We start from the raw sequence: 25,637 nt of genomic DNA on the forward strand, positions 1-25,637 counted from the left end.
AAATTAGCTGTTCCTTCTTTCGTGTTCCTGGCCAGACTTTCAGGGATTGAGAGCAAAGATAGTTTCCTGTCAATCAACCGGCTTCTAGATTGCCCCAGTGAACTTTGGAAGCGATGGAGAAGCAAAAATCTACAGGTCCGGAACTGGAACTCAGACCAGACCCAGCAGGAAAAGCAAGCAGGGTGCTGCTGCCTGGAATTACGATCGAGCGACCAGGATATGGAGCGTCTGAAGACGGCAAAGGGGGACCCGGCAAAGGGAGGCAAGAGCGATGGGAAGCCCAGTGGCAGCAGTTCCTGAAGACCTTGCAGCCCCTTCACCCAGAAGGGGGAAGCCCCCCAGAGACGCCCGAGTCTGCCCCCTGGGAAGACGCCCAGGCCTTCCTGGCCTCCTTTGAGCAAGTGGCCAAAGCCTGCCGCTGGCCCAGAGGAGAGTGGGCGGCCCGGCTCCTGCCTGCGCTGAGCGGAGAAGCAGACGAGGCCTTCCGGAGCCTGGAAGCCGGAGACAGAGAGGATTATGGGAAGGTGAAGGCAGCCATCTTGCGAGGATTCGCCCTGAGGATGGAGGCCGAGCGCCAACACTTCCGGCAGTTCTGCTGCCAGCAGGTGGAAGACCCCCGGAGGATCCACCTGCAGCTGCAGGATCTCTGCCACCGGTGGCTGAAGCCGGAGAGACGCAGCAAGGAGCAGATCCTGGAGCTGCTGGTCCTGGAGCAGTTCCTGGCCAGCCTCCCGCCAGAGTTGCAGAGCTGGATCCGAGCAGGAGGACCGGAGTCGTGTTCACAGGCGGTGGCCCTGGCAGAGGAGTTCCTGATGGCCAGCCAGCAGGTGGGCAAAACAGACAAATGGCAGGTGCGGTTTTCATCCCTGGAGTCCCTCTCAAGCAACAGGCGGTGGCCTGGAATATTGGCGTTATCTGCAGTTGTTCAGTTAGCAATGGGTGGGATTTTTAGCAGGGAGCTGCGGCGAATTTTCTTCAATTAACCACACTAAGGTTGTTGAGCTAATCAATAGCCTTTATTGGTTATTAGCACTGAGGGAATTAAGAATTCCAAAGCATCAGGTTAACTTTTAGAAGTTACCCAGTTATGTATCTCAGCAGAAGGCATGCATCTCTAGGTCATATGCAGCCGTAAAAATGGAAGCTTTTGGTTTCCCAGGCAACACTTTTTACCAGACATAGGAAAGTGACCTTTCTGGCTTCAGTGGGGTCATACAGGCCTCGTCAACAAATTCCTTCTCTCTTTTCTGCATTTCATTTCACTTTTGATTTGTATAGCGTCTTTCTATTTTACAATACCCACGGCGGTTTACAAGCTGGAGAAACAAAGAATGTAGCCCTTATAAGCATCTACTCCAATACAAAAATGTGATAATAAAACATAACTTTTAAATAAGCAACTTATATCAAATAAAGTAATATTCAACAGTCCATTAGAACAGTAAAGAAAAATATTAAATATCAGCATATAAAAATTAAACAGAAATCCACTCTTAACAGTGGGGAAACCGAGCCAGATGGGCGGGGTATAAATAATAAATTATTATTATAGTATTATTAACAAGTATAATAAATATTTTCTAAACTATCATCATAGGCGCCGACTCCATGGGACTTGAGGGGGCCCGAGCCCCCTCAAAAATTCGTTTAGGGGGGCTCCGCCCCCCAATAATCTCCGGCACCCCTCCAGCAGAGCGCCATCGCCGCCCCTCCCCCAGCCCAAAATGCACAGGGTCGGGCTGCATGCCTCCTGCCCTCCCTCCCGAGCAAAAGCTCCACCTTCGGAGCTGATTAATAGGAGCAGCACGCTCTCCCCTATTCGCTCACGAGGAGGCGGCGCCACTTTATTTGCATATTCATGAGCTTATTTATTATTCATGAGCTTTCCCGGGCCCCCCAATATTTTTTATAAGTCCGCGTCCCTGACTATCATCAATAAAAACTACTTTGGCAAGTCACAGTGCATAAAAGAATACAATACAAATTGAAAAGCAGAGACTGGAGGGTGGAGCAAGGCAGGTGGAAGAAGGCCTCATAATTCAAAAGGCCTCTTGGCTTATTTTTACAAAATCTCTCCAACCCCAATAGCTTTTTGATGCATTATTTTTCTGCACTTACATCTTAAATGTATACATTTGGATGTTTCCCCACAACATAGCCAAAGCTGAGAACACTCTTAGCTTAATACAATCCGCTGAAAATCATTAGGGCATCTCTGAAAGCTTTTTGTAAGATGTTTGTATTGTTCTTCAGTTGGCAAGAAGTTTCATACATGCAGCCATATGAAATGTTCACAACTTCTCCATTACCATTATAAAATATTCCTATTAAACACCAAAAAGCATTGTGTTTAGATAGTCAGTTAACATTTTTGTTTTTGTTGACATTTTATGACTGGTATTATTGCTACTGGCACAGGGGATGGTTGAAATGAATGTCAAACTAAATGAAAAGGTGGATTAATTTCTTACAAAGTGTAAGAAGTTTTGTCAGTAGAATAGAATAACTTTCATTGTGCTATTCCTTAGACCGCAGCAGCACAGAATTGTAGTATCATAGAATTGTAGAGTTGGAAGGGACCCTGAGGACTCGGTCCAGTATACCTGAAGGAGCGTCTCCACCCCCAATCATTCTGCCTGGACACTGAGGTCCAGTGCCGAGGGCCTTCTGGCGGTTCCCTCGCTGCGAGAAGCCAAGTTACAGGGAACCAGGCAGAGGGCCTTCTCGGTAGTGGCCCCTGCCCTGTGGAACACCCTCCCACCATATGTCACTCAGGTGAAATTATAAAACACGAATTACTGCTAAGAAAGCCAAATTTCAAGTAGAATTCTGGTCTAACCTTGAATTGGCAGTCACCAGGACAAATTTTGCTCTTGGATCCTGCTTGCCCGATTCCTAAAGGCTTCTGGTTGGCCACTGTGGGAACAGAATGCTGGACTAGACGGGGCTTTGGTCTGATCCAGCAGGACTTTTGATAGGTAAGCTTTATTTGGTCCGAATAGCTCCTTGAATTAATACTCGAAGGGGAAGGAGGTTTAGGAGCGCAGAGCCCTTATCATTCCTGTGCCTCTGTTCTGAGAGGGGTTTTCTGTGCCTGTTTCAGGGGCCACTGGGTTCTCTGGATGCAGTTGAGGAGCCCTCAGATGCCGCCGAGGGGCAGGTCTGCTACGAAGGGAAGCAGGAAAGCGATGGGGAGATCATGGGTAAGAAGTCACCGAATTAGCGTTTCATGTCGTTCTATAGTTTCAGGGATTATGAGAGGGATGAAATTTGGGCTGCCTTAGTCTTGTAGAAGGAAGGGACTATGGTATGTTCATCTTTTGTTTTGGGGAATCAGAATGGCTGCCCAGGTCTTCTAAGTCAAGATTTTATTTCATAAAGTAAAGGTAAAGGGACCCCTGACCATTAGGTCCAGTCGTGACCAACTCTGGGGTTGTGGCGCTCAGCTCGCTTTATTGGCCAAGGAGCCGGCGTTTGTCTGCAGGCAGCTTCACGTGGCCAGCATGAGTAATCCGCTTCTGGCGAACCAGAGCAGTGCATGGGAACGCCGTTTACCTTCCCGCCAGAGCGGTACCTATTTATCTACTTGCACTTTGGTGTGCTTTCGAACTGCTAGGTGGGCAGGAGCAGGGACCGAGCAAGGGGAGCTCACCCCATCACGGGGATTCGAACCGCCGACTTTCTGATCAGCAAGTCCTAGGCTCTGTGGTTTAACCCACAGCGCCACCCGCGTCCCATTTTATTTCATAGAAATGAATAAATCCCAACCACGTGTGAGGGGTTTAGAAACCTGATTCTTTCTTCTCCCTCCCCCCCCCCTTATCAATTTCTTGCTGAATACTTGCAATCAGAAATTTTTAACGTTTGATGTTTTATTATGTTTTTTATGTGTTGGAAGCCACCCAGAATGGCTGGGGCAACCCAGCCAGATGGGCCAGGTATAAACAGTGAAGTTATCATCATCATCATTATTATTATCATTGTCAAAATCATCATCATCATCCCAGTCTGTGCCTGTGTTGGATTTGAAATCCACTTTTATATATGTAAGGGTTTTAAATTGTTTTTGGATATGCAATTGTTCATAGGCAGCAATCGTTTTAACTTTATAAATACGTGTGCATGAGAGAGCGATAGCCCAAGCACAATATATCTATATCTATTTTTGTGCAGTATTGTGAAATCTGGCTTATTATTATTATTAATATTAATCTCTTAACAGCAGAAGTCTTGCTGCAGGAGAAAGCTGAGCAAAAGCAAGACGCTGTCTGTGCAATTTTTTAGCAGCTGTACCAAAAGGGGAATTGGTGACATGGGTCTCTTTCCCCGTCACTGCATGAAAACCTGCCCCTTCTCTCCTTTATGCAACTCTTAACAGAACAGGAAACTTACTCTGCTGTACCCAGACACCCTAAAGGTGATGGGATTAACTTACTCCCTATTTCTAAATTTTCCCTCGCCCTTTGCAGGCAGCGGAATCAAGTGCTCAGGTCACTCTAGTTCCTTGTCTCCTGCGGAAGGACAGAGGATGGCTGACTCAGGTCTGAATGAGGTACGAGAAGTCTGGGTGGGTCAACTTTTCTGTGTGGTGTGTTAAGACTATAGAGGAGCCAGGCTAACAGTGAATGCTGCGATGATTCCTCTTTCCTAATTTTCTGATACCTGTCCTGGTAAACTGTTGGTGTTTTTTTTTTTTTTTGGTGTTTTTTTGGCTCATTTAGAGGGAAGGAGCCTTTATTTAACAGACTTCGGGTACTGACAAATCATAAAAAAACAACCTGTAAGCAGTTCACATGAAATGTAAAATGTATGTTAAAGTCTTTGATGAAGGTCAGCAGTTAAAAACAAGTGGGCCAAAAAGCGAAATCATTTTTCTAGTGCACATGTGCACTGGAGTTACTTCTGTTCCTAGTCCTCATTGTTTATACAGTCGTACCTTGGTTTTCAAATTTAATACATTTCGGAAGTCCGTTTGACTCCCGGAACAGTTCGGAAACTAAGGTGTGGCTCCTGCAACCAATCGGAAGCCGCACGAGGCATTCGGGTTTTGATCGTTTGGGAGCCGAAACTTTCGAGTTCAAAGGCATTTGGCTTCTGAGGTTGCACTGTAGTAGACTGACCTGTGAGGCTGGAACCCTGCCCACATTTACCTGCATATTGGGCAGTGGGGCTTGAATAGCACTGCAAAGAGAGCAAGAAAAGTGGTTTCCCCCTTATGCTTTACAAGTGGATCAAATATGGTGGAATCCAACAAAATAAATGCGTGCAGGGATCAACTTTCATGAGCGCAACAAGATGTCCTCCCCCTGCATGCCTCCCCCAATTTCCTCCAGGCCTCTGGAGCCGATTTGGAGGAGAAGTTTTGTTGTGCTCATGGAAGTTATTCCATGTGCAATGAATGGCTCTAAATGCTATTTATTGTGCAACGAGACCTGACTGGGAAATCAGTGGTGGTTCCTTTCACTTTTTTCCAGGGGCTAGTGAGCCTCAAGGAGGCAGGTGTCTCCTTGCACCTAGTGGAGCCGACTTTGATCCAGCCAGGCCAACAGACGATGTTCTGGCAAGTCTTGCAGGAGGAAGATGGGAGCACCGAATCCTTGGGTAAGGCTTTGTCATTCTCAGGCCCCAGGAGCTGCTGTAGATGCCGGCATAACCGATTGCCCTCTTTGGAATCTATAGAAGGAGGGCGGAATAACTAGATTGAGTATTTGACTCCTTTGAATAAATACTGCATACACAACTGACAGATGGAGTTCCATTTCTTTCCATTTTCTCTCTCTTAACTATTATCTTCCTTGGTAGTTTATTATTAAGGTAAAGGGACCCCTGACCATTAGGTCCAGTCGTGACCAACTCTGGGGTTGCAGCGCTCATCTCGCTTTATTGGCCGAGGGAGCCGGCGTAAACCTTCTGGGTCATGTGGCCAGCATGACTAAGCCGCTTCTGGCGAACCAGAGCAGTGCATGGGAACGCCGTTTACCTTCCCGCTGGAGCGGTACCTATTTATCTACTTGCACTTAGATGTGCATTTGAACTGCTAGGTTGGCAGGAGCAGGGACCAAACAATGGGAGCTCACCCCGTTGCGGGGATTTGAACCGCCGACCTTCTGATTGGCAAGTCCTAGGCTCTGTGGTTTAACCCACAGCGCCACCCGCGTCCTATTTTATTTATTATTCTTATATAATTACCCTCTCTCATTGTACTTTGGTAAGAACTGTACACACATGAAGGGGAATGACAGTTTGAGGACCCCGTGTGAGAGATAGGCAAGGGGAGATATAACCAGCTTTGAGAAGTGAAACATGAGCCCAGGTGACAGCTGAGAGGGCACACCTTTCTCCGTTAAGCTATATTGATGAGGGAGGATCTTGTAGTTTCTGTTTCTTTTCCTTCTTTCTTTAGTTTCTTTCTTTTCTAGATTAGTTGGCTCCTTTTATTGAATAGTCATACCTTGGAAGTCGAACGGAATCCGTTCCGGAAGTCCATTCGACTTCTAAAACTTTCGGAAACCAAAATGTGGCTTTGTTCAGCTTAAAATGGATAGAATTGATAGCACATAGCAAAAGGTGAAGCTTCTGAAGAAACTCAAATTTGTCTGATGCATACCTTTCCAAAAAAGAGCATTTCCCCACTATTATTATTTGATTCAAAGCATATAACACATATTCTTCTGTAATAAAAAGTTGGTGTGAGTTTTTTATATATACAGTGGTACCTTGGTTCCCGAACTTAATCCGTTCCAGGAGTCGGTTCAACTCCCGAAACTGTTCGAAAACCAAGGCACAGCTTCTGATTGGCTGCGGGAGCTTTGAAAAGCATGGTTATTGGGTTTTGAACTGAGCTAGACATCATTCTCTCTCTGTTCCTCTTTTCCACTCAAGAGGGATTTTTGGCGCCCAAACCTGATTTCCCTTCCCACCCCAAAAAGGAGGATGAGATGTTCCACCAGTTCTCGGTGCAATGTGAACGACCCTCGGACCAAGCTATGGGTAAGGGGTTGGCAGTGTTTGCCCTTGGAGAAGGACACTGGGGTTGCCATGCAGAGCTGAAGGCCACTCTTTTTTCTTTCTTTTTTCCCTCTCCCCAACGGTCATTGTACACAGGTTCATCAGCATTCCTGATGACTAGTGGATGAACCAAAAAAATTATGCAGAACAGGACTGACTCCTCGTGCATTCTCTATTTTCCTGAAAGTGCAGAAAACTTCTGGAAATGTCAATGAGCTCCTTTCCACTTAAGATTTAAATCAAGTTTAACTACGATGCATTGTGCCCAAAGAAGCCTACAAGGTCTTGCACTTTTGCAACAGAACCTCCCTTTTCTCTGTCCTCTTGCCCATGCCCAGCCTCCCCCCCAAAAATGCCCCACAGGGTAAAGGGAACGCCTAGAAAATATTTAGTGGGCACTGTCTCTGTGGTATTTTTGGTACCTTTTTCTTCCCACAAACCTTTTAAGCTGAGATAATTTCCCAGTCTTATTTCTGTGTTGGAATTGTTTTAAATATGTTTTCGGGTGCTTTCAGTGCTTTATCATTTGTGGGTTTGGGAAACAGGGCAGGATCATTGCACACCAAATCACCTGGTGCTATGTGCTCTCACGTCTCAGATTTTGTTCCGAATTTTTGGCACTTAATACCACTTTTATACCTTATTTTGAAAGAGACAAAAAAATAGCTTTATTTTGATACCAAAATAAGCCCAATATGTTGAAAAATAAGTGGAACAGGTTTTTTCTAAACTGACACAGAAATTGCATTAACCTAAATCGCACAGAAATTGAAATTAAAAAAAAAATCTCTTGAGTCCAACTTTGGACCAAAAAATCTGAAAAAAATAATTTGAGGGTGTCTCATAGGTATGTACACACACAAAAATTGAACAAAATCTGAGACGTGAGCACACGGTCCAGTATTAAAACCAGGTGATTTGGTGTGGAATGACCCGGCAGGATATAAATTTCTGAGGGTGGTGATATGAGGCAGAAGCAATGAGGGGGCAGGAATCTGGGGGGAAAGTCCCAAATGTTCTCTTTTTGTCTCTGTAGGTGATGGGAAGCGAAGTGAGCTCAAGGTGGAGGATTCGCAGTATGGAGGAAATGAGCCCGGGCCACAACCAGATATGGGCCAAGGGAATGGACCAATGGCAGCTGAGCTGTGTGAGAAAAGATGTGAGTCCGACAGGGAGCAGGGGAAGAAGGCTCTAGAAACTGAGACTGAATCCAACAAGTTCTCAGAAGGTCTTGTAGGTAGAGGAAATTGCTCTGTAGATACAAGGGAGGAGACGCTCTCGTTCTCAATGTATGGTAGACTGAACCACTCTAAATCAAAACATGTTGCGAAATGTGCCGGAGAGGACCGTTCCGAACGTCCCGCGACGGTGGATCGCTCCCTGCAGAATCCAGACCATCAGCGAAGGCATGCGGGGGGCAAATTATACCATTGCTCGGAGAGCAGGCAACGCTCTCATCCGAGAAAGGACCTTCTTGGACAACAGAGCAGCCGAGCGAGGGGGAAATCCCTCAGCTGCCCCGAGTGCGGGAGGAAGTTCTCTCGGGGGTCGCATCTGAAGCACCACCTGCGAACTCATACCGGAGAGAAGCCTCACAAATGCCCCGAGTGCGGGATCTGCTTTCCTCAGGGGATAAACCTGACGAGACATCGGAAAGTCCACACCGGAGAAAGACCACACAGATGCCCCCGTTGCAAAAGTAGCTTTGCTCGGAAGGATCAGCTGCTCCGGCATCAGAGGACTCTCAAGTGTCAGAGCGCTTGAGAGTGCGCCCTGAGTGCAGGGAGGCCTGTGAGTCCCAAGGGGCACTGACCGGCCAGCAGAGAACCCGTGAAGGGCACCAGCGGAGCTAATTCTAGCCGGAGTTATGAGTGAACGTGTTTCTAGTGGGCCTGCAGAAACGGGCAAAAGAAGAGCTGTCTGGATCAGGCCAGTGGCCCATCCAGTCCAGTATCCTGTTATCACAGTGGCCAACCAGATACTCTAGTGGGAAACCTGAAGGCAGGATTGGAGAACAAGAGTCATCTCCCCTTCCATGGTTTCCAGCAACTGTGGAGGCAAAGCACAGCCATTGTGGCAGGCAGCCGTTCAAAGCTTAATCCACTATGAATTTGTCTGAACATAGTTTAAAGCCATCCAGGTTGGTGGCCATCACTACCTCTTGTGGGAGGGAGTTCCGTAGTTTAACTGCGTGAAGAACGACTTCCTTAAATCCGTCCCGAATCTCCCAGCATTCAGCTACCTTGGGTGTCTACAAGGTCTGGTGTTCTGAGAGACGAAGGAAAATTTTCCTGCGTTCCCTTTCTCCATGCCGTTTTATAGACTTCTTACTCGCCTTTTAAGTTTCTCTAAGCAGGTTTTAAGCAACCATTCCCTCTCTGGTCTTCGCACCGGGTCACGTTGGCAAAATACAGTGGTACCTCAGGTTAAGAACTTAATTCATTCTGGAGGTCCGTTCTTAACCTGAAACTGTTCTTAACCTGAGGTACCACTTTAGCTAATGGGGCCTCCCGCTTCTGCTGCGCTGTCAGAGCACAATTTCTGTTCTCACCCTGAAGCAAAATTCTTAACCTGAGGTAATATTTCTGGGTTAGCAGAGTCTGTAACCTGAAGCGCCTGTAACCTGAGGTACCACTGTACCTGCTTCCGATGTGTTGATGGTGCTGTCGTAGAATCATAGAACTTGAAGGAACCACAAGAGTCATCTAGTCCAACCCTCTGCCAATGTCTGCACAGTTAAAGCACCAAAGAGCCAAAGGAATTAGTTTATGTACGCAGCTCCTGCTGTGAAAGTTTTATGTGGCCAAAAATGGCATGAGGAGGCAGTACCCATGAAAGGGGGGTGGCAGTTGAATTTGATGGAATGTGCAGAATTAGCAAGTTGAACTGGTAAAATCAGAGAACAAAGTGGAACAGTTTCCAAGGAGGAATGGAAAACGTTTGCAGATTATTATTTTTTAAACGTTGTCAATATGCCAGCAGGCTAGCAGGTGTGAAGTAAGTTCAGCAGTAAAAGTTATTTTGAGAAAAAAGCTGAGAAAAGAAGATATAGATTAGTTGCAATGTGCAGCATCAAAAGATAATAATGAGAAAGACATGGAGGGGTCAGAGGGAAGTCGACTTTTAAAGTGAACGTATACTGGAAAATGTTTGATTAATTGTATTTTATTTGTGAAAATTTATAAATATATATATATATATATTTAAAAAATTAAATGTGTGGTGTGTACACTGGGGCAGTCCTCATTGAGCTGTTCCCCTTTCCTCTTTTACGTTTCTTCTAAAGGTTTGTCTCATGCTTCTTCAGATTTCAGGGCTCCCCTAAGGCTGCTGACAGGGATAGCTCAGTTGATAGAGCGTGAGACCCTTAATCTCGGTCCAGTACCATAATTTTCGCTCCAAAACACGCACTTTTTTGCTCCTAGAAAGTAAGGGAAAATGCCTGTGCGTGTTACGGAGCGAATGCACTCGACTGGAGCCATGGCTGCCAGTCAAGCAAAGCGGGAGCCGCTTGCAGGGCTTTGCACGGCTCTAGCTTTGCTTGCTTTACAGCCAGGAGGAGGGGGAGGAGCTGAGGAGGAGGGAGGGAAGGAGAGCCATGGCAGCAAAGCGGCCAGCAGCCACTTACACGCAAGGAAGGACAGACGGGAGCCATAGCGAGCCGGAAAAAGCGCCGCGTAGCCAGCAACAGCTGCTGCAGCCTCAGCTAGCAAAGGTCTGTGTGCTCTCTATACGGAGCAATGAGGCTGCAGAGGAACGGCAGGGCACAGGAGGGCTCTGAGCCACGAACGCAGTGAAAACCAGTAAAAAAGTTTTTAAAAAGGCTGCTGGGGACAGGAGGGCACGGGATGAGGGAAAGGGGGAAATTACGATTCTCCAGCGTCTCAGCTGATCCGCTGAGCAGGACTTGGGCCATTAGCTGTGTAAAGCAGCAAAGCGGGAGAGAAGGAGCAAAGCGGGAGAGGAAAGGAGCTGCTTACACTGCTGTAAGTGGCTGCTGTCCGGTTGGCTCCTTTAAAGCAACAGTACTCTTTCCCTTCCCCCTCCCCGCTCAGCTCGCCAAAAAGCTCCTTTTCCACACACCCCATGCGTGTTCCTTCTTCCCTTAAACCCCTCTTCTGCATTATTAGCAGCATCCTTCTCCACACACCCCACGCGTGTTCCTTCTCCCCTTAAACCCCTCTTCTGCATTATTAGCAGCATCCTTCTCCACACACCCCACGCGTGTTCCTTCTTCCCTTAAACCCCTCTTCTGCATTATTAGCAGCATCCTTCTCCACACACCCCACGTGTGCTCCTTGTCCCTTGAATGCTTTTCCTTCCCTCCCCACTTAAAACGTGGTTACAAAGCATGGATCCAGATGGATCCTCAGGATTTTTGCACTGGGTCACCCCAAGTTCACCATCAGATCACAAAGCATATCCATGGCTACAGCCTGCACCAAAAAACACACACGCAACCACTGTTTCATGGGGCTGAAATGACGCAAAAACATGGTTACAAAGCATGGATCCACATGGATCCTCAGGATTTTTGCACTGGGCTACCCCAAACTCACCGTCAGATCACATCTGTGGCCACAGCATGAACCACAAAAATCATACATCCACTGTTTCATTTAGAATATTTTTTTCTTGTTTTCCTCCTCTAAAAACTACGTGTGTGTTATGGTCAGGTGCATGTTATAGAGCGAAAAATACGGTGTATCTGAAGCAGCATCTCCACCCCCATCGTTCTGCCTGGACACTGAGGTCCAGCGCTGAGGGCCTTCTGGCGGTTCCCTCACTGCGAGAAGCCAAGTTACAGGGAACCAGACAGAGGGCCTTCTCGGTAGTGGTGCCTGCTCTGTGAAACGCCCTCCCACTAGATGTCAAAGAGAAAAACAACTACCAAACTTTTAGAAGACATCTGAAGGCAGCCCTGTTTAGGGAAGCTTTTGCCCAGAGTGGCTGAGGAAACCCAGCGAGATGGGCAGGGTATAAATAATAAATTTATTATTATTATTATCTCAGGGTTGTGGGTTCGAGCGCTACGTTGCGCTATGTTCTGCCACCACTGCCTGAGGCTGCATTCCTCCCGATGCCTGCTGCTGCTGCAAATTGCAAGTTGGGAGAGTCCTGTGCTGTTGTGCTCAGATCCTGCTTGTGGACTTCTCAGTGGGGCATCTGGTGGCCACTGTGAGAACAGGGTGCTGGACTGGATAGGCCGCTGGCCGGATCTAGCAGGTTATTCTTACATTCTAGATACAAGGGGTTGTGGGAGAAGAGATGTTTAACGGAGCCTGTTATGCCGTACAATGGAAGGAAGACCAGCAAAATTCCTCTCTCTTGTCTCTTCAGGTGACAGCAAGAGAAACTGGATCAAGATGGAGTGTTCTCACTATGGAGGAAATGAACTGGAGGAATCACCTAGGTCTCTTCCACAGATAGACCCAAGAAATGTGTCAGTGGCAGCCAAGATCCACGAGGAAAGATCTGAGTTCAACAGTGGACTGGAGAAGAAGCCACTGACAGCTCAGAATGAATCCGGTAGCCTCTCAGAAGGTCTTGAGGAGTCTTGGAGTGAAAAACACACAGTGTGCACCAGGGAAGAAAGGCCTTTGCTCTCCAAGTGTGATAAAAGCTCCCGGCAAAAACCAGGACTTGTTATGAAACAAGCTGGGGAAGATTCATCTGACTGTCTTGTGCCGGTGGGAATCGTCCGGCAGCATCTAGGCGATCAGAGAAGGCAACGTACCAGTGAAATATTTTACAAGTGTCCCAGATGCGGGGAAATCTTCCATGAGAGAACTAAGTTCCTTAAACATCAGCAGTGCCACACAGCGAGGAAATCTTGCGTTTGTCAGGAGTGTGGGAGAAAATTCTTTTGGCGATCGGATTTGACAAGGCACCGAAAGACTCATACAGGAGAGAAACCTCACAGTTGCCTCGTGTGTGGGAAAAGCTTTGTACGGAAGGAACATCTGAGGAGACATTTGAGAATCCACACGGGAGGGAATCATCACAAATGACTTCAGTATGGGAGAATAGTTTCCCGGAAATCCGAGCTGATCAGACATTGAAGAACTCACAAACAGAGAAGCGTAGCAGGTCCCAAGAGGGGGAGAACTTTGGGTCCAGACGCTCAGAGCTCCTCCATCAAAGAATCCATAGACTCTCTTTCACGGGAGGTTTTTAAGCAGAGGTTGGATGGATGCTTTAGTTGAAGTTCCCGCATTGCCCCTAAAGGACCCTCGGAGACCCTTCCAACTTTATGATTCTATCATTTTGTGACATGAACAAGAATTGATGATCTGAGAGAGCATAGGCAAACCTTTTGTGAGAAACAGAAAAAATAAACCTTTGGCCTTATCATAGGTTTTCTCCAAGGGGTCAGAGTGAATTCGAGATACGGGACTGAGTTGTACAGAGTGAGGCCATTGGTTGTCTGGTCCACTACTGTGTACCAGACTGCCAGCAGTTAACCCCAAGTTTCGGTTGGAGAGCTAAAGGAGATCCCAGACCCTGTGACTCGTGGGCTGCCAAGAATCTGCTACTAGCTTCATTCAGGTGGTCTGCAGCATGTCTGCAGTCAGTGTTCATATTTTCGGCTGCATTTTTATTCAGATTTTTATTTCTTATGTTGTATCTTGCAATGTTCCCGTTTTAATACTGTGGAATGTGAATTAACTTGTGCGATGAAATAAATTGTGTAAGTAATAAAAGGAGCAATAGAAGCCAACTAAAAACCTTACACTGCAGGCATGCCCAAAGTCTGTTTCAGGCGTCACCGGTTGATTTAATCCGGCCCTCATGGCAGTATATGTGCTGGGGTAAAATTGTAAAAAAAGCTCAACAACTTCAATCCTAAAAAAAGCTCAGCAACTTTGGTTGGCCCTCACGCATGTTCACTTCCGCAAATCTGGCTCCCTACAGCATCTAACACCACACATTCCAATTGCTATGAGAGACATAAACAACATTAAGCCAAGTCCATTTTCAAGTCCATGAGCAACGGATGTTTGGGAACGACTATGCTAGAACCTCCATGTAGGGCAGTGACAGGCCTGAAATCCCCTGATCAGGAGCTGTGTCTGATCTGAGGTTGGTCCATTTATTGCTGACCCCTAGCATATTCTGCAAGAGTCCTATTCCACACAAAATTCCCCTGTCAAGTGTCAGCTTGGGAGAGGGAAATAGGCCGTGATCCTGAACATACAGGAATGCAGCTGTTGTTGTGACACCTCAGGAACACATTTTTGGGAGGTTACTGGAATCTTTTGGATGCTCATTGACCTACCTCAGAAAATGAGTTCTGCTCAGAGTACACCTATTGGAATTAATGGGCACATTCATTATTTTCAATGGGTCTGCTGTGAGTATGGCTAATGTTGGATCCAACCCATAATTTGGGTTTGAGTCTCTGTGTTGTCTCCTTTCCGCTTGAACAGAGAAAACATGTAAAATACATAAAAGCTTATTTTGCAAAATGAGGGGGAAATAAACCCATTTGCCTTGACTGGCTTAACTAATTTAACTGTTTAGGGAAGTTTTTAATGTTTGATGTATTTATCGTATTTTTTATATTTAATTGGGAGCCGCCCAGAGTGGCTGGGGAAACCCAGCCAGATGGGCGGGGTATAAAATAACAACAACAACACAAGCGACAACATCCATCTTTCCCAAGAGCAGAATCTGGGAACGTTGACATTTATTATTTTACGGAGAGGGTGATCTTTGAGACGGGGGTGGGGGGCATGAGCTTAGCAATGATGTGATGAATTAGAATAGGTGTTCCAAAAATGTGGCCAAGCTTCCTTCAAGCGGTTCATGGCATGTCTGCATTAAATGTCCAAATTGATTTTTAATTTTAGGGGGCCACTAGGGGGCGCATTGGAAGATGGCCGACAATGCCATCTCTCCGACCCACACGGGGTAATTAAGAGGCTGTTATGGGAGTAGACAGCCTCCCTTGTTGCCCCAAGGAAATGGGGAACACTGCCCTTGCCTGCTGTGCCCATAAATCACCCCCTAATTCGAAAGAAGGGGGTGAGGGCACTAGGCAGAATGCCCCCGTGTGGACCTCGGCTCTCCTGGACGCTGTCTCTGATCGCGCACTAGTTGCAGCAATTTGGAATAATTAATTACAAAAGAAGCAAATGCACATATTTCAAGTGAAGAAGGGGAGTGAAGTCTGCTAATTTAAGTGACCTCTGCGAAAGAAGACGACGGGTTGAAGAAACAGGAATATTTTACGATGAAGATACACCAAAGGCGGGGTATGTTGACAACGGGGCTGAATGGGGGGGGGGAACCTTTTTTTACTTTCCTTCTATGTGATTTACAAGAACCCCTCCTCATTAGAACCGTCGGTGGAACTGACCCAAGCAAGATGAGTAAGGTCTGTGTGGAGATAAACTTTAACCAAAAGTATGCTTTATGGAGACCGAGAAGCAATAAGAGCTTTTGGGAATGGCGTAGCAATTAATTCGGAGTCGCCATCTTGCCAAAGGATTTATAGCTGGGAGGAAGAACGGATTTGTTTTCAAACTGCATTCCTAGTGAATCTCCTCATAGGTTTTGAGAAAGGAGGCAGATTGGTGAAGATTAATGACGCTATGACTGTTTTGATGTATGGAAGTGATGTTATATGGAAAACGTCTGGATATGGCTACTGGATAAAAGAAATAATATCCACGGAGGATTACAAACTGTTCTGACCAGCTTGCAGAGATTATCAGAGGTCGCAAAGAGAAAGGAAAAATATATGAAAATAACAACAAGAGATGTGGAAAAACAATAAGAAAGGACTGGATAGTACTGTGAACATCATAAGGTTAGATTGGTGGACATTAAAACAGCAGTAAGAAGCAAGAAGTTGATTGGATCCCCTTCAGAACTTGAAATATGGGTAACCCCAACAAAAATTTAAAATTCGGCTGTGTAATTTGGAATTTATGTAATTTGGTTTGATTTGATGTGATTGGTCGGTTAATAAAAAATTATTCTTAAAAAAAAACAAATTGATTTTTAATTTTATTTCTATTGCTTTTTTATTTCTTCGGTTGGAAGCAAATTTATTCTGTTGTGCTGCAATTTGAATTCTACGGAAAGTAAATTGTCATGCTGTGAAGCACAAGAAAAGGAGGAGCAGTAGAAATACAATTAAAAATCGTACAGCATCTAGCACATTGCAGTGGCGACATTAAGTGGTCTGACAAGTCTGGCCTTTTTCAAGTGGTCCGTGGGGTGAGGGGAGGAGAGTTTTGGGAACCACTGAATTAGAGTATGCAACAGGCAGGGAGAGCAGCGAGAAGGATTCTCTTGACAAGAGGTGACCAGAACATAGACAAAAACCCTCTCTTCTTCTCTCTTTAGGTGATGGGAAAAGACATTGGATCAAGATGGAGAAATCTCAGCTAGGAGAAACTTTGCTGGCAGAAGCACATAGGACGTTAGCAGAAACGTCCCAATGGGATTTCCCTGGGGCATCTGAAATTTATGAGGACCGATGGGAATCCAAAGACCATCAGGAGAAGCAGCTGCTGATGGAGAAAAAGAATGAATACACGGAGGTCGTGCAAATTCTCCCACCTGCTGTTAGCACTGTGCAGACACAGGGGGGAAAGCTCTTCTCCAAGCAGGTCAGAAAATCCCGCTACAAATCGGGACTTCTTATGATCCCTAATAGGGAGAACGCCTATAAAAGTCCCACACTGGAACAAAACATCCAGCTGAAATGTTTCTTGGATAACCATCCAGCAATCTCTGCAGGTGAGAGGCAACGTGAGCAATTTGAGGGCGGAAAAAGCGTCCGCCGTGGGGATGGTTTGACCGGGTATCAGAACAGTCACACGCAAGCGGATCCCTACGAATGTCCCGAGGATCGGAAAAGCTTCGGGAACAGAAAGGCGTTAAAGCGGGACCAAGGGATTCAGACAGAGGGGAGGCGATACCAATGTACGCAGTGCGGGAAGTTCTTCAGGCACAGGCAGACGCTGACTAAGCACCAGAAAATTCACACGGGAGAGAAACTGCACGAGTGCCCCGCGTGTGGGAAAGGGTTCACCTCTCGGGAGCCGTTACTGAGACATCAGAGGATCCACACGGGAGAGAAGCCGTACGAATGCCCTCAGTGTGGAAAGTGCTTCAGGCAGAGGGTGCACCTGATGTGCCACCAGAAAACCCACACGGGAGAGAAGCCGTTCAAATGCCCCGAGTGCGGGAGGAACTTCTCTCGGAGGGATAAGCTGATCAGGCACCAGAGAATCCACAGAGGGCAGAGGCCTTATTCGCACCCGGAGGGCGGGAAGAGTTTCGATCAGAGAGCAGCGCTGGCGAAACACCAGGGCCTCCAAGAAGGGTGCTGAGAGACTCTTCCGCTCAGTAGACGGCAACACATTTTCCACAGTCAGGAGGGAAGCAGGGGCTCGAGCTCCCGTCCCTGAAAGCAGGTTTTAAGCAGGTTGCATTGCCACAGAGAAATAAATACAGTGGCACCTCAGTTTTTGAACGTAATCCGTTCTGGAAGACCGAGTTCCGAAACATGTGAAAACCTAAAACTCAATACAGAAGCTGCGTGGCATGTTTGACTTCTGAGGTGTGTTCAAAAACCGAAACATTTATTTCCAGGTTTACGGCGTTCAAAAACTGAAATGTTTCTCAACGGAGACATTCAAAAACCGAGGTACCACTGTAAATAAAAGGAGAGGCCAAGCCTCCAGGTGGAAATTTCCTCTGTGGCCTGTGCAGTACAAGAAAGCACATGCATCTCGTGGCGTTTCGTGAGCAGGCCTGTTTCTTCAGAATCCCTGTTTGCAAAGTTCTGAAGGAGTACAATAATAAAAGGAATTCTGGCTGGGTGTTTACTGTCTCCTTTAATCTTGGCTGAGTCTTGCTTGCCTCAGTGCTATGAACATTAAGGATTAAAACTCGTGTGGGAAGCCATGATGGCTTAAAGTGGCGTAAGAAACCAAGCAGAGGGCATTCCATCAGATGTCAAGGAAATAAGCAACTATCCAACCTTTAGAAGACATATGAAGGCAGCCCTGTTTAAGGAAGTTTTTAATATTTGATGTTTTATCATGTTTTTAATATTCTGTTGGGAGCCGCCCAGAGTGGCTGGGGAAACCTAGCCAGTTGGGTGGGATATAAATTATTATTATTAGAGTGCTTTATATGTATGCTGGTTGTTACTCGCTTGCATTAAATGATTATAAGTTATAACAATGCAGAAGAGTGACAATGAGAGATAGGGGTTCCATCTGCCCCATACATTTAAAGCAGTATTAAGCCTCTTTAAACAGTCACAGCTTCACCCAAAGGATTATGGGAACTGTAGTCTGTTACAGGTGCTGAGAGTTTTTAGGAGGCCCCTATTCCCCTCATGGGACGCGGGTGGCGCTGTGGGTTAAACCACAGAGCCTAGGGCAGCCGATCAGAAGGTGCTCAGTCCCTGCTCCTGCCAACCTAGCAGTTTAAAAACATGTCAAAGTGCAAGTAGATAAGTAGGTACCGCTCCAGCGGGAAGGTAAACAGCGTTTCCGTGTGCTGCTCTGGTTCACCAGAAGTAGCTTAGTCATGCTGGCCACATGATCCGGAAGCTGTACGCCGGCTCCCTCGGCCAATAAAGCAAGATGAGCGCTGCAACCCCAGAGTCGGTCACGATTGGACCTAACGGTCAGGGGTCCCTTTACCTTATTCCCCTCATAGTGCTACAGTTCCCAGACTGATTTAAGAATCCCTTGTCCCAAGGAACTCTTGTGAATCATAGCTTCATGAGGGCAATAGGGGTTTTCTAGCAACTCTCAGCATCCTTAACAAAATATAATACTGTAGTAATAATAATAATAATAAATTTTATTTATACCCGGCCAGAGCCTACAGCTCCCAGGTTCCTTTGGGGGAAACCATGATTGCTTAAAGTGGTGCAAGACTGCTTTAAGTACTCAGTGCTTACGGGGCCTAGTTAAAAGAAGTAATACATGTGAAAATAATTTAATACATAATTGAAGTGAAAGTTATGCACCCGTCCTAAAGAAAAAGACCTTAGGAGATGCTGTGGTGGGCGGGGCCAGAGGTAAGCATGGGTGGAGCAATTAATGTAAATTTTGTACAGTGGCCTTTCTAGCCTCAAACCTCTGGGTAAGACACAGCAGAGACTGGTGTATTTAGGATAGATGGTTTATTTACACATACAGTGGTACCTCAGGTTACATACGCTTCAGGTTACACACTCCGCTAACCTAGAAATAGTGTTTCAGGTTAAGAACTTTGCTTCAGGATAAAAACAGAAACCGGGCTCCGGCAGCATGGTGGCAGCAGGAGGCCCCATTAGCTAAAGTGGTGCTTCAGGTTAAGAACAGTTTCAGGTTAAGTACGGACCTCCGGAATGAATTAGTAAGTACTTAACCTGAGGTACCACTGTATAGACAACCTGAGCCCATGATGGAGGGTCTTACAGCACTAACGCTCTCAAGAAAGTCTTGCTTCCCCCATAGCCTTGAATTCCAGCAGAAGTCAGGCATGGCCCTCTCTCCCCCTTCTACTTTCAGCCTGCTTCTAGAGCGTTCTCCCTCTCTTTCTCTTTGGCGTAAGAATAAACGGACATAAATCTGACATCAAGAATCACAAAACAGAGAAACCAGTAGGAGAACACTTCAATCTCCCAGGACATTCTATACAAGATCTCAAAGTAGCTGTTTTACTACAAAGGAATTTCAGAAATAGACTGGAAAGAGAAGCTGCTGAATTGCAACTCATTACCAAACTTAAAACCATGGAAAGACCTGGTCTGAACAAATACATTGGATTCTTATCTCATTATACATGACTAAGCCATTTTTCAGCTTCTCACCCCTTGCCTTTTCCTGTAAGACCTATTGCAGTTGTTAAGAGTCGTCAACAGGCTCATCTCAGCTATCTGCCAATCTCCCATTCCCACCACCCTTCTGAGTAATACCCCTCCCCACCTTCTCACTATATAGAAGGATCTGGCAACTTCTGTTTCAGTGTATCTGAAGAAGTGTGCATGCAAACGAAAGCTCATACCAAGAACTAACTTAGTTGGTCTTTAAGGTGCTACTGGAAGGAATTTTTTTAATAAAAGTGTTGTTGTTGTTACCTTAATGTCCCATACTTAGGGGGCCATTAACTCACCAAGAAGCTGGAGGACTTTTCAATCAATTGAATCCTTTCTGAATTAGAAAAGGACTCAGGCAAAGAGCCTCGCGCGCGCACACACTCACAACAATCTAAAAGCTTGCAGGCTTTTATTAAATTTTTATACCGCCCTATACCCACAGGTCTCAGGACAGTTACAACATAAAATCACAATATAAAATCACAAAATACAAAACAAAAACTACCCAATTAACCCCCATCCCGTCCCCCCATTTTAAAAGGGCATTGAATGTCAATCAGCCAAAGGCCTGGTTAAAGAGGAATGTTTTTACCTGGCGTCTAAAGGTGTATAATGAAGGTGCCAGCTGAACCTCCCTGGGGAGAACATTCCACAAATGGGGAGCCACCACAGAAAAGACCCATTCTTGTATTGCCACCCTCCAGAGCTTTCATGGAGGAGGCACATAAAGGAGGGCCTCGGATGATGATTGCAGGCTCCAGGTAGGTTCATATGGAAAAGGGCGGTCCTTGAGGTATTGTGGTCCTGAGCCATTTAAGGCCTAAATATTTTTAGCAGGAGCCAAAAAGAGTAGAGTGAAGGCACCTGCATGATGTCAACAACAGGCAGGGAGTTTCTACGTGGGACCTGTAACACTGCCAGTTCCTTTACGTCTCCCCATTAGCCTTTTGTTCACCCCAAGCTTTCCTTTTTTTAAAAAATGTATTGTATTGATTTTCATGAGGAAATGGCGACACAGAAACAGGCAATTTCCCAGCCGGCCACCAACCCACAAAACCACAAGCATCTTTGAGTCTATCGGACAGTTCACAGAGCAAAAGCAAGACCAACTTTAGCCTCCAGTTGAAGAGCCCCTTCCAAACATTCAGAAGGAAGTTCTTGCTAAAATCAATCCTTCACAGTCAGCAGTCTTTACATTTGCAAATGTCTCAAGCCCTGCTAATACATAAACATCTTTGGTAGGAATGGGACCCACCTTTAGTCAATTGATTCAGTACCTGTCTATTCAGCATTTCAATAAACTGCTCTGGCAAGCCCAGGAAAACAATTAGCTTGCATTGTTAAAATCTGAGTATAGAAGTGTGCATGCACACGAAAGCTTATACCAAGAACTAACTTAGTTGGTCTTTAAGGTGCTACAGGAAGGAATTTTTTTATTTATGAAATCTGAGTGATAGGCTTGTCTACAGACACCTTTCTGAACTTTGCCTGATTTACATTTCTGCATTTCTGTGAAGTTTTCATTATGATATTGGGTGTGAGGGGACATGCTGAAGCACATAGCCTCAGACTTTGCAAAGATGGAGGCCCGACACCATTGCAAATGTGCTGAGTTCTCTGATTAGGGATGTTGCTATGTTTATGGAGTCTGGTGTTGTGACCATTAGGTCCTGAGAGCCAGTGTGGTGTAGTGGTTGAGAGCGGTAGTCTCGTAATCTGGGGAACCCGGGTTCGAGTCTCCGCTCCTCCACATGCAGCTGCTGGGTGACCTTGGGCCAGTCCCACTTCTCTGAAGTCTCTCAGCCCCACTCACCTCCCAGAGTGTTTGTTGTGGGGGAGGAAGGGAAAAGGAGATTGTTAGCCGCTTTGACTCCTTAAAGGTAGTGAAAGGCGGGATATCAAATCCAAACTCTTCTTCTTCTTCTTCTTTTTATTACTTTCTGAGGTTTCGTTGGGAAATGAGTTGTTTCTGTTGATAATATTCTATTAATAATATTTTTTTGTACCTTTATGTTTGACATATTTTTGGATTTTTGTGGGAAATTTTATGACTTTTCCTGTTACGTTTGTAATTACGTACGCCTTTTTTTCGTATTGCAAGCCGCCTTGAGCATAGTTTTAACGATGGAAAGGCGGCATACAAATAAAATTATGAATGAGTGAATGAATCCCCACCTAAACTGGGGAAGGGGGGACGTTCTCCTATCATAGAAGGGATTCCCAAGGGGCATCTAGTCCAACCCCCCCCATATCAATATTTTCAGTGCTTTGGTCCTCTAAAGGTTAATGTGTCTTTACTCCTGGACTGCCAGATCCCGCTCAGGTTCACTCACTACAACCCTGGATTCAACAATACTTGCCTCCTAGCCCAAGGTGGTAGAGTGGTCAGACCTGGGAGAGCCGGATTCAAATCCCAACGTGACCATGAAGCTCATTGGGTGGCATTGGGTCAACTACTCCTGTCACAGGATTGTTGTTGGGGATTAAACGAAGCCGGGGTAAGAGAACCACGAGTGCCACCTTGAGCTCCTGAAAAAGCTGGGCATTATTATTGTTGTTGTTTATTAAATGCCTAACGCAGCCCTTCACCCGAGGAGAACAGGGCGCTTTACAGTATAAAACGCAGCAATGCAACGAATAAGCAAATGTGCATATTTAGATGCAGGGAATAAGCAAATATGGGGCAAATATGCATAGGGACTGTTTTTTCGTTTTTTAAAGAAATATTTCTCCGGTAGCCACCCAGTCCTTCAACAGGGGGCGGTCGGAGGAGCGTCTTTCTGCCTCTGCAGCTCCGCCATTAAAACACCGAGGAGGAGGAGGAAGAGGCGAATGGAGCATTTTAGGTAGGGGTGGAGGAAAGGGGGGGCTGGCAGCGGGGAAGGAAGATTTTGGGGTCCGGGGAAGCGTCATAGGCGCAACAGCAGCAGCAAAGCGGACCGATTGGAGAAGTGAGTTGCAACAGACGCGCGCTCTCTTTCTGTCTCACATACACGCACGCGCGCGCACACACACACACAAACACGTGTCTTCTTGCCGCTTCCGGGATTGTGCAAAGGTGCGCGTGCGAAGCCCCGCGGTTAATCGCAGAAGCCCCACGTGCCACGTAGCCGCTGGCTGCCCCCCTTTTAAGTCGCCCCGCCTCAGTTCTCCGCGTATGTAGTATGGGAAGCAATAATAACAAATAGGTCGCAGGGTTTCTTTGCTGCAGTCCCGCCCCAACCTCTTCTCTCCCAGAAGCTCAAGGTGGCGCGCACGTCCCCCAGTCACCTCCTCGTTTGGCCCCCACAACAACAACAACAACCCCAAGAGGTAGGTCATTATTAGCATTATTAGTATGCCTCCCTCTATCCGAGGATCACAGGGCGGTTTACCATATAAAAACACAGATTAGGCTGAGCGCAGGCAGTGATTGGCCCAAGGTCACTCAGTGAGCTTCATGGCCAAGTGGAGGGATTTGAACTCAGGTTTCCCATGTTGTTGCCAGTTACTCTCAGCCTGCCCTTGGCCCGAGATTATGGGAGAAGCCTATAATTTAAAGCTGCTGTTGTTCAAATTTGCCATCCCCCCCATAAGCAATGGTGGGATATTAACGACAGATTTTTATTATCGTGTTCCTGCAAACGGCTCTCTGCTGCTGCTGCTCCTCTCAAAATGCAATGCACTCTCTGTGGGTCTACCTTTGAAGGTGACCCGAAAACTACAACTAATCCAGAATGCGACAGCTAGACTGGTGACTGGGAGTTGCGGTTGGGACCATATAACACTGGTCCTGAAAGGCCTACATTGGTTCCCAGTACATTTCTAAGCACAATTTGAAGTGTTGGTGCTGACCTAAATGGCTTTGACCCTGTATAACTGAAGGAGCATCTCTGCCCCCATTGTTCAGCCTGGACACTGAGGTTCTCTTCCAAGGGTCTTCTGGCGCTTCCCTCACTGCGAGAATCAAAGTTATAGGGAACCGGGCAGAGGGCCTTCTCTGTAGTGGCGCCCTCCCTGAGGAATGCCCTCCCATCAGATGTTAAAGAAATAAACAACTACAGTTGTACCTTGGATCTCAAACGCCTTGCTGACTCAAACGTTTTGGCTCCCGAATGCTGCAAACCCCGAAGTGAGTGTTCCGGTTTGTGAATGTTCTTTGGAACCCAAATGTCCAACTCGGCTTCTGATTGAGTGCAGGAAGCTCCTGCAGCCAATCGGAAGCTGCACCTTGGTTTTCGAACATTTTCGGAAGTCGAATGGACTTCCGGAATGGATTCCGTTCAACAACCAAGCTACGACTGTATCTTGACTTTTAGAAGACACCTGAAGGCAGCTCTGTAGCAGGACATTTTTGATGTTGGATGTTTTAGTATGTTCTGATATTTGCTGTGAGCTGCCCAGGGTTGCTGGGGAAACCCAACCAGATGGGTAGGGTATAAATAATAAAATTATTATTATTATTATTATTATTATTATTATTAGTGCTGGGAATTGGAGCTGCGTGCTGAGAGTGAACTACAACTCCCAGGATTCTGGACTGGGTTGCAGGATTAGGTAAAGGTAAAGGGACCCCTGACCATTAGGTCCAGTCGTGACCGACTCTGGGGTTGCGGCGCTCATCTCGCTTTATTGGCCAGGGGAGCCGGCGTCCAGCTTCCAGGTCATGTGGCCAGCATGACTAAGCCGCTTCTGGTGAACCAGAGCAGCGCACGGAAACGCCGTTTACCTTCCCGCCGGAGCGGTACCTATTTTATCTACTTGCACTTTGATGTGCTTTCAAACTGCTAGGTTGACAGGAGCAGGGACCAAGCAACGGGAGCTCACCTCGTCGCGGGGATTCGAACCACCGACATTCTGATTGGCAAGTCCTAGGCTCTGTGGTTTAACCCACAGCGCCACCCCACGTCCCTGGATTGCAGGATTATGTGCAGGAAATTTCAGCACTTGCCCAAGGAGACTAGCATGTCTAACCATGTCTTGCTCAGCTCAGCACCCTGCCCTCTGCTCTCCAGTACAGTGGTATAATAATAATAATAATAATAATAATAATAATAATAATAATAATAATTTATTATTTGTACCCCGCCCATCTGGCTGGGTTTCCCCAGCCACTCTGGGCGGCTTCCATAGAAACCAAAAAACACTAAAATATCACACATTAAAAATTTCCCTGAACAGGGCTGGTACCTCGGGTTACATACGCTTCAGGTTACAGACTCCGCTAACCCAGAAATAGTGCTGCAGATTAAGAACTTTGTTTCAGGATGAGAACAGAAATTGTGCTCCAATGGCACGGCGGCAGCAGGAGGCCCCATTAGCTAAAGTGGTGCTTCAGGTTAAGAACAGTTTCAGGTTAAGTACAGACCTGTGGAACGAATTAAGTACTTAACCCGAAGTACCACTGTATCTGCAATGTGAATTTAACACCAGACTACACTGCAAGGTTGTTTACAAATTGGTCTGGGCCTCAGCCCCCTCCTTGCGAATGGACACCCCATCTTTTTCTTCTCTGTGAGAGAATTTTGCTTTTCAAGACTGAAGAGGGCTTTTTGGGTGGAAAGAAAGCAGGGAAACTAGAAGGTGGAGAGATACAGGAGGAGGATAGAAGAGAGTTTCTTATGAATAGAAATTGATTGTTATACCACTCTGAATACAGCTCCCAGAATTCTTTGGGGGAAGCTATAGCTGTTTAAAGTGGTATTGTAGTGCTTTAAATTTATGGCGTGTGTGGACCAGATGTTGTTGGACTACAACTCCCACAATCTCTGACCATTGACCATGCTCCCTGGAGCGATGGGAGTTGTAG

General features: G+C 46.3%; 1 protein-coding gene and 1 long non-coding RNA gene across 2 annotated transcripts; both read left to right on the forward strand.

The window, feature by feature from the left end:
• Positions 1 to 109: 109 nt before the first annotated feature.
• LOC309525345 (uncharacterized protein) lies at positions 110 to 17,846 on the forward strand. The gene is made up of 7 exons (XM_082210915.1): positions 110 to 851; positions 3,104 to 3,203; positions 4,470 to 4,552; positions 5,475 to 5,601; positions 6,883 to 6,990; positions 8,045 to 8,167; positions 16,366 to 17,846. The coding sequence occupies exons 1-7, from the start codon at positions 114 to 116 to the stop codon at positions 17,355 to 17,357; spliced, it is 2,271 nt and encodes a 756-aa protein (XP_082067041.1). The 5' UTR covers positions 110 to 113; the 3' UTR covers positions 17,358 to 17,846.
• LOC309525496 lies at positions 8,252 to 12,478 on the forward strand. The gene is made up of 3 exons (XR_014216351.1): positions 8,252 to 10,384; positions 11,700 to 12,234; positions 12,349 to 12,478. It is a non-coding gene; the product is annotated as an uncharacterized lncRNA (long non-coding RNA).
• Positions 17,847 to 25,637: the final 7,791 nt, after the last annotated feature.

This window comes from Podarcis vaucheri (assembly GCF_965113315.1).
Source record: "Podarcis vaucheri genome assembly, chromosome: 2".
NCBI lineage: Eukaryota > Metazoa > Chordata > Lepidosauria > Squamata > Lacertidae > Podarcis > Podarcis vaucheri.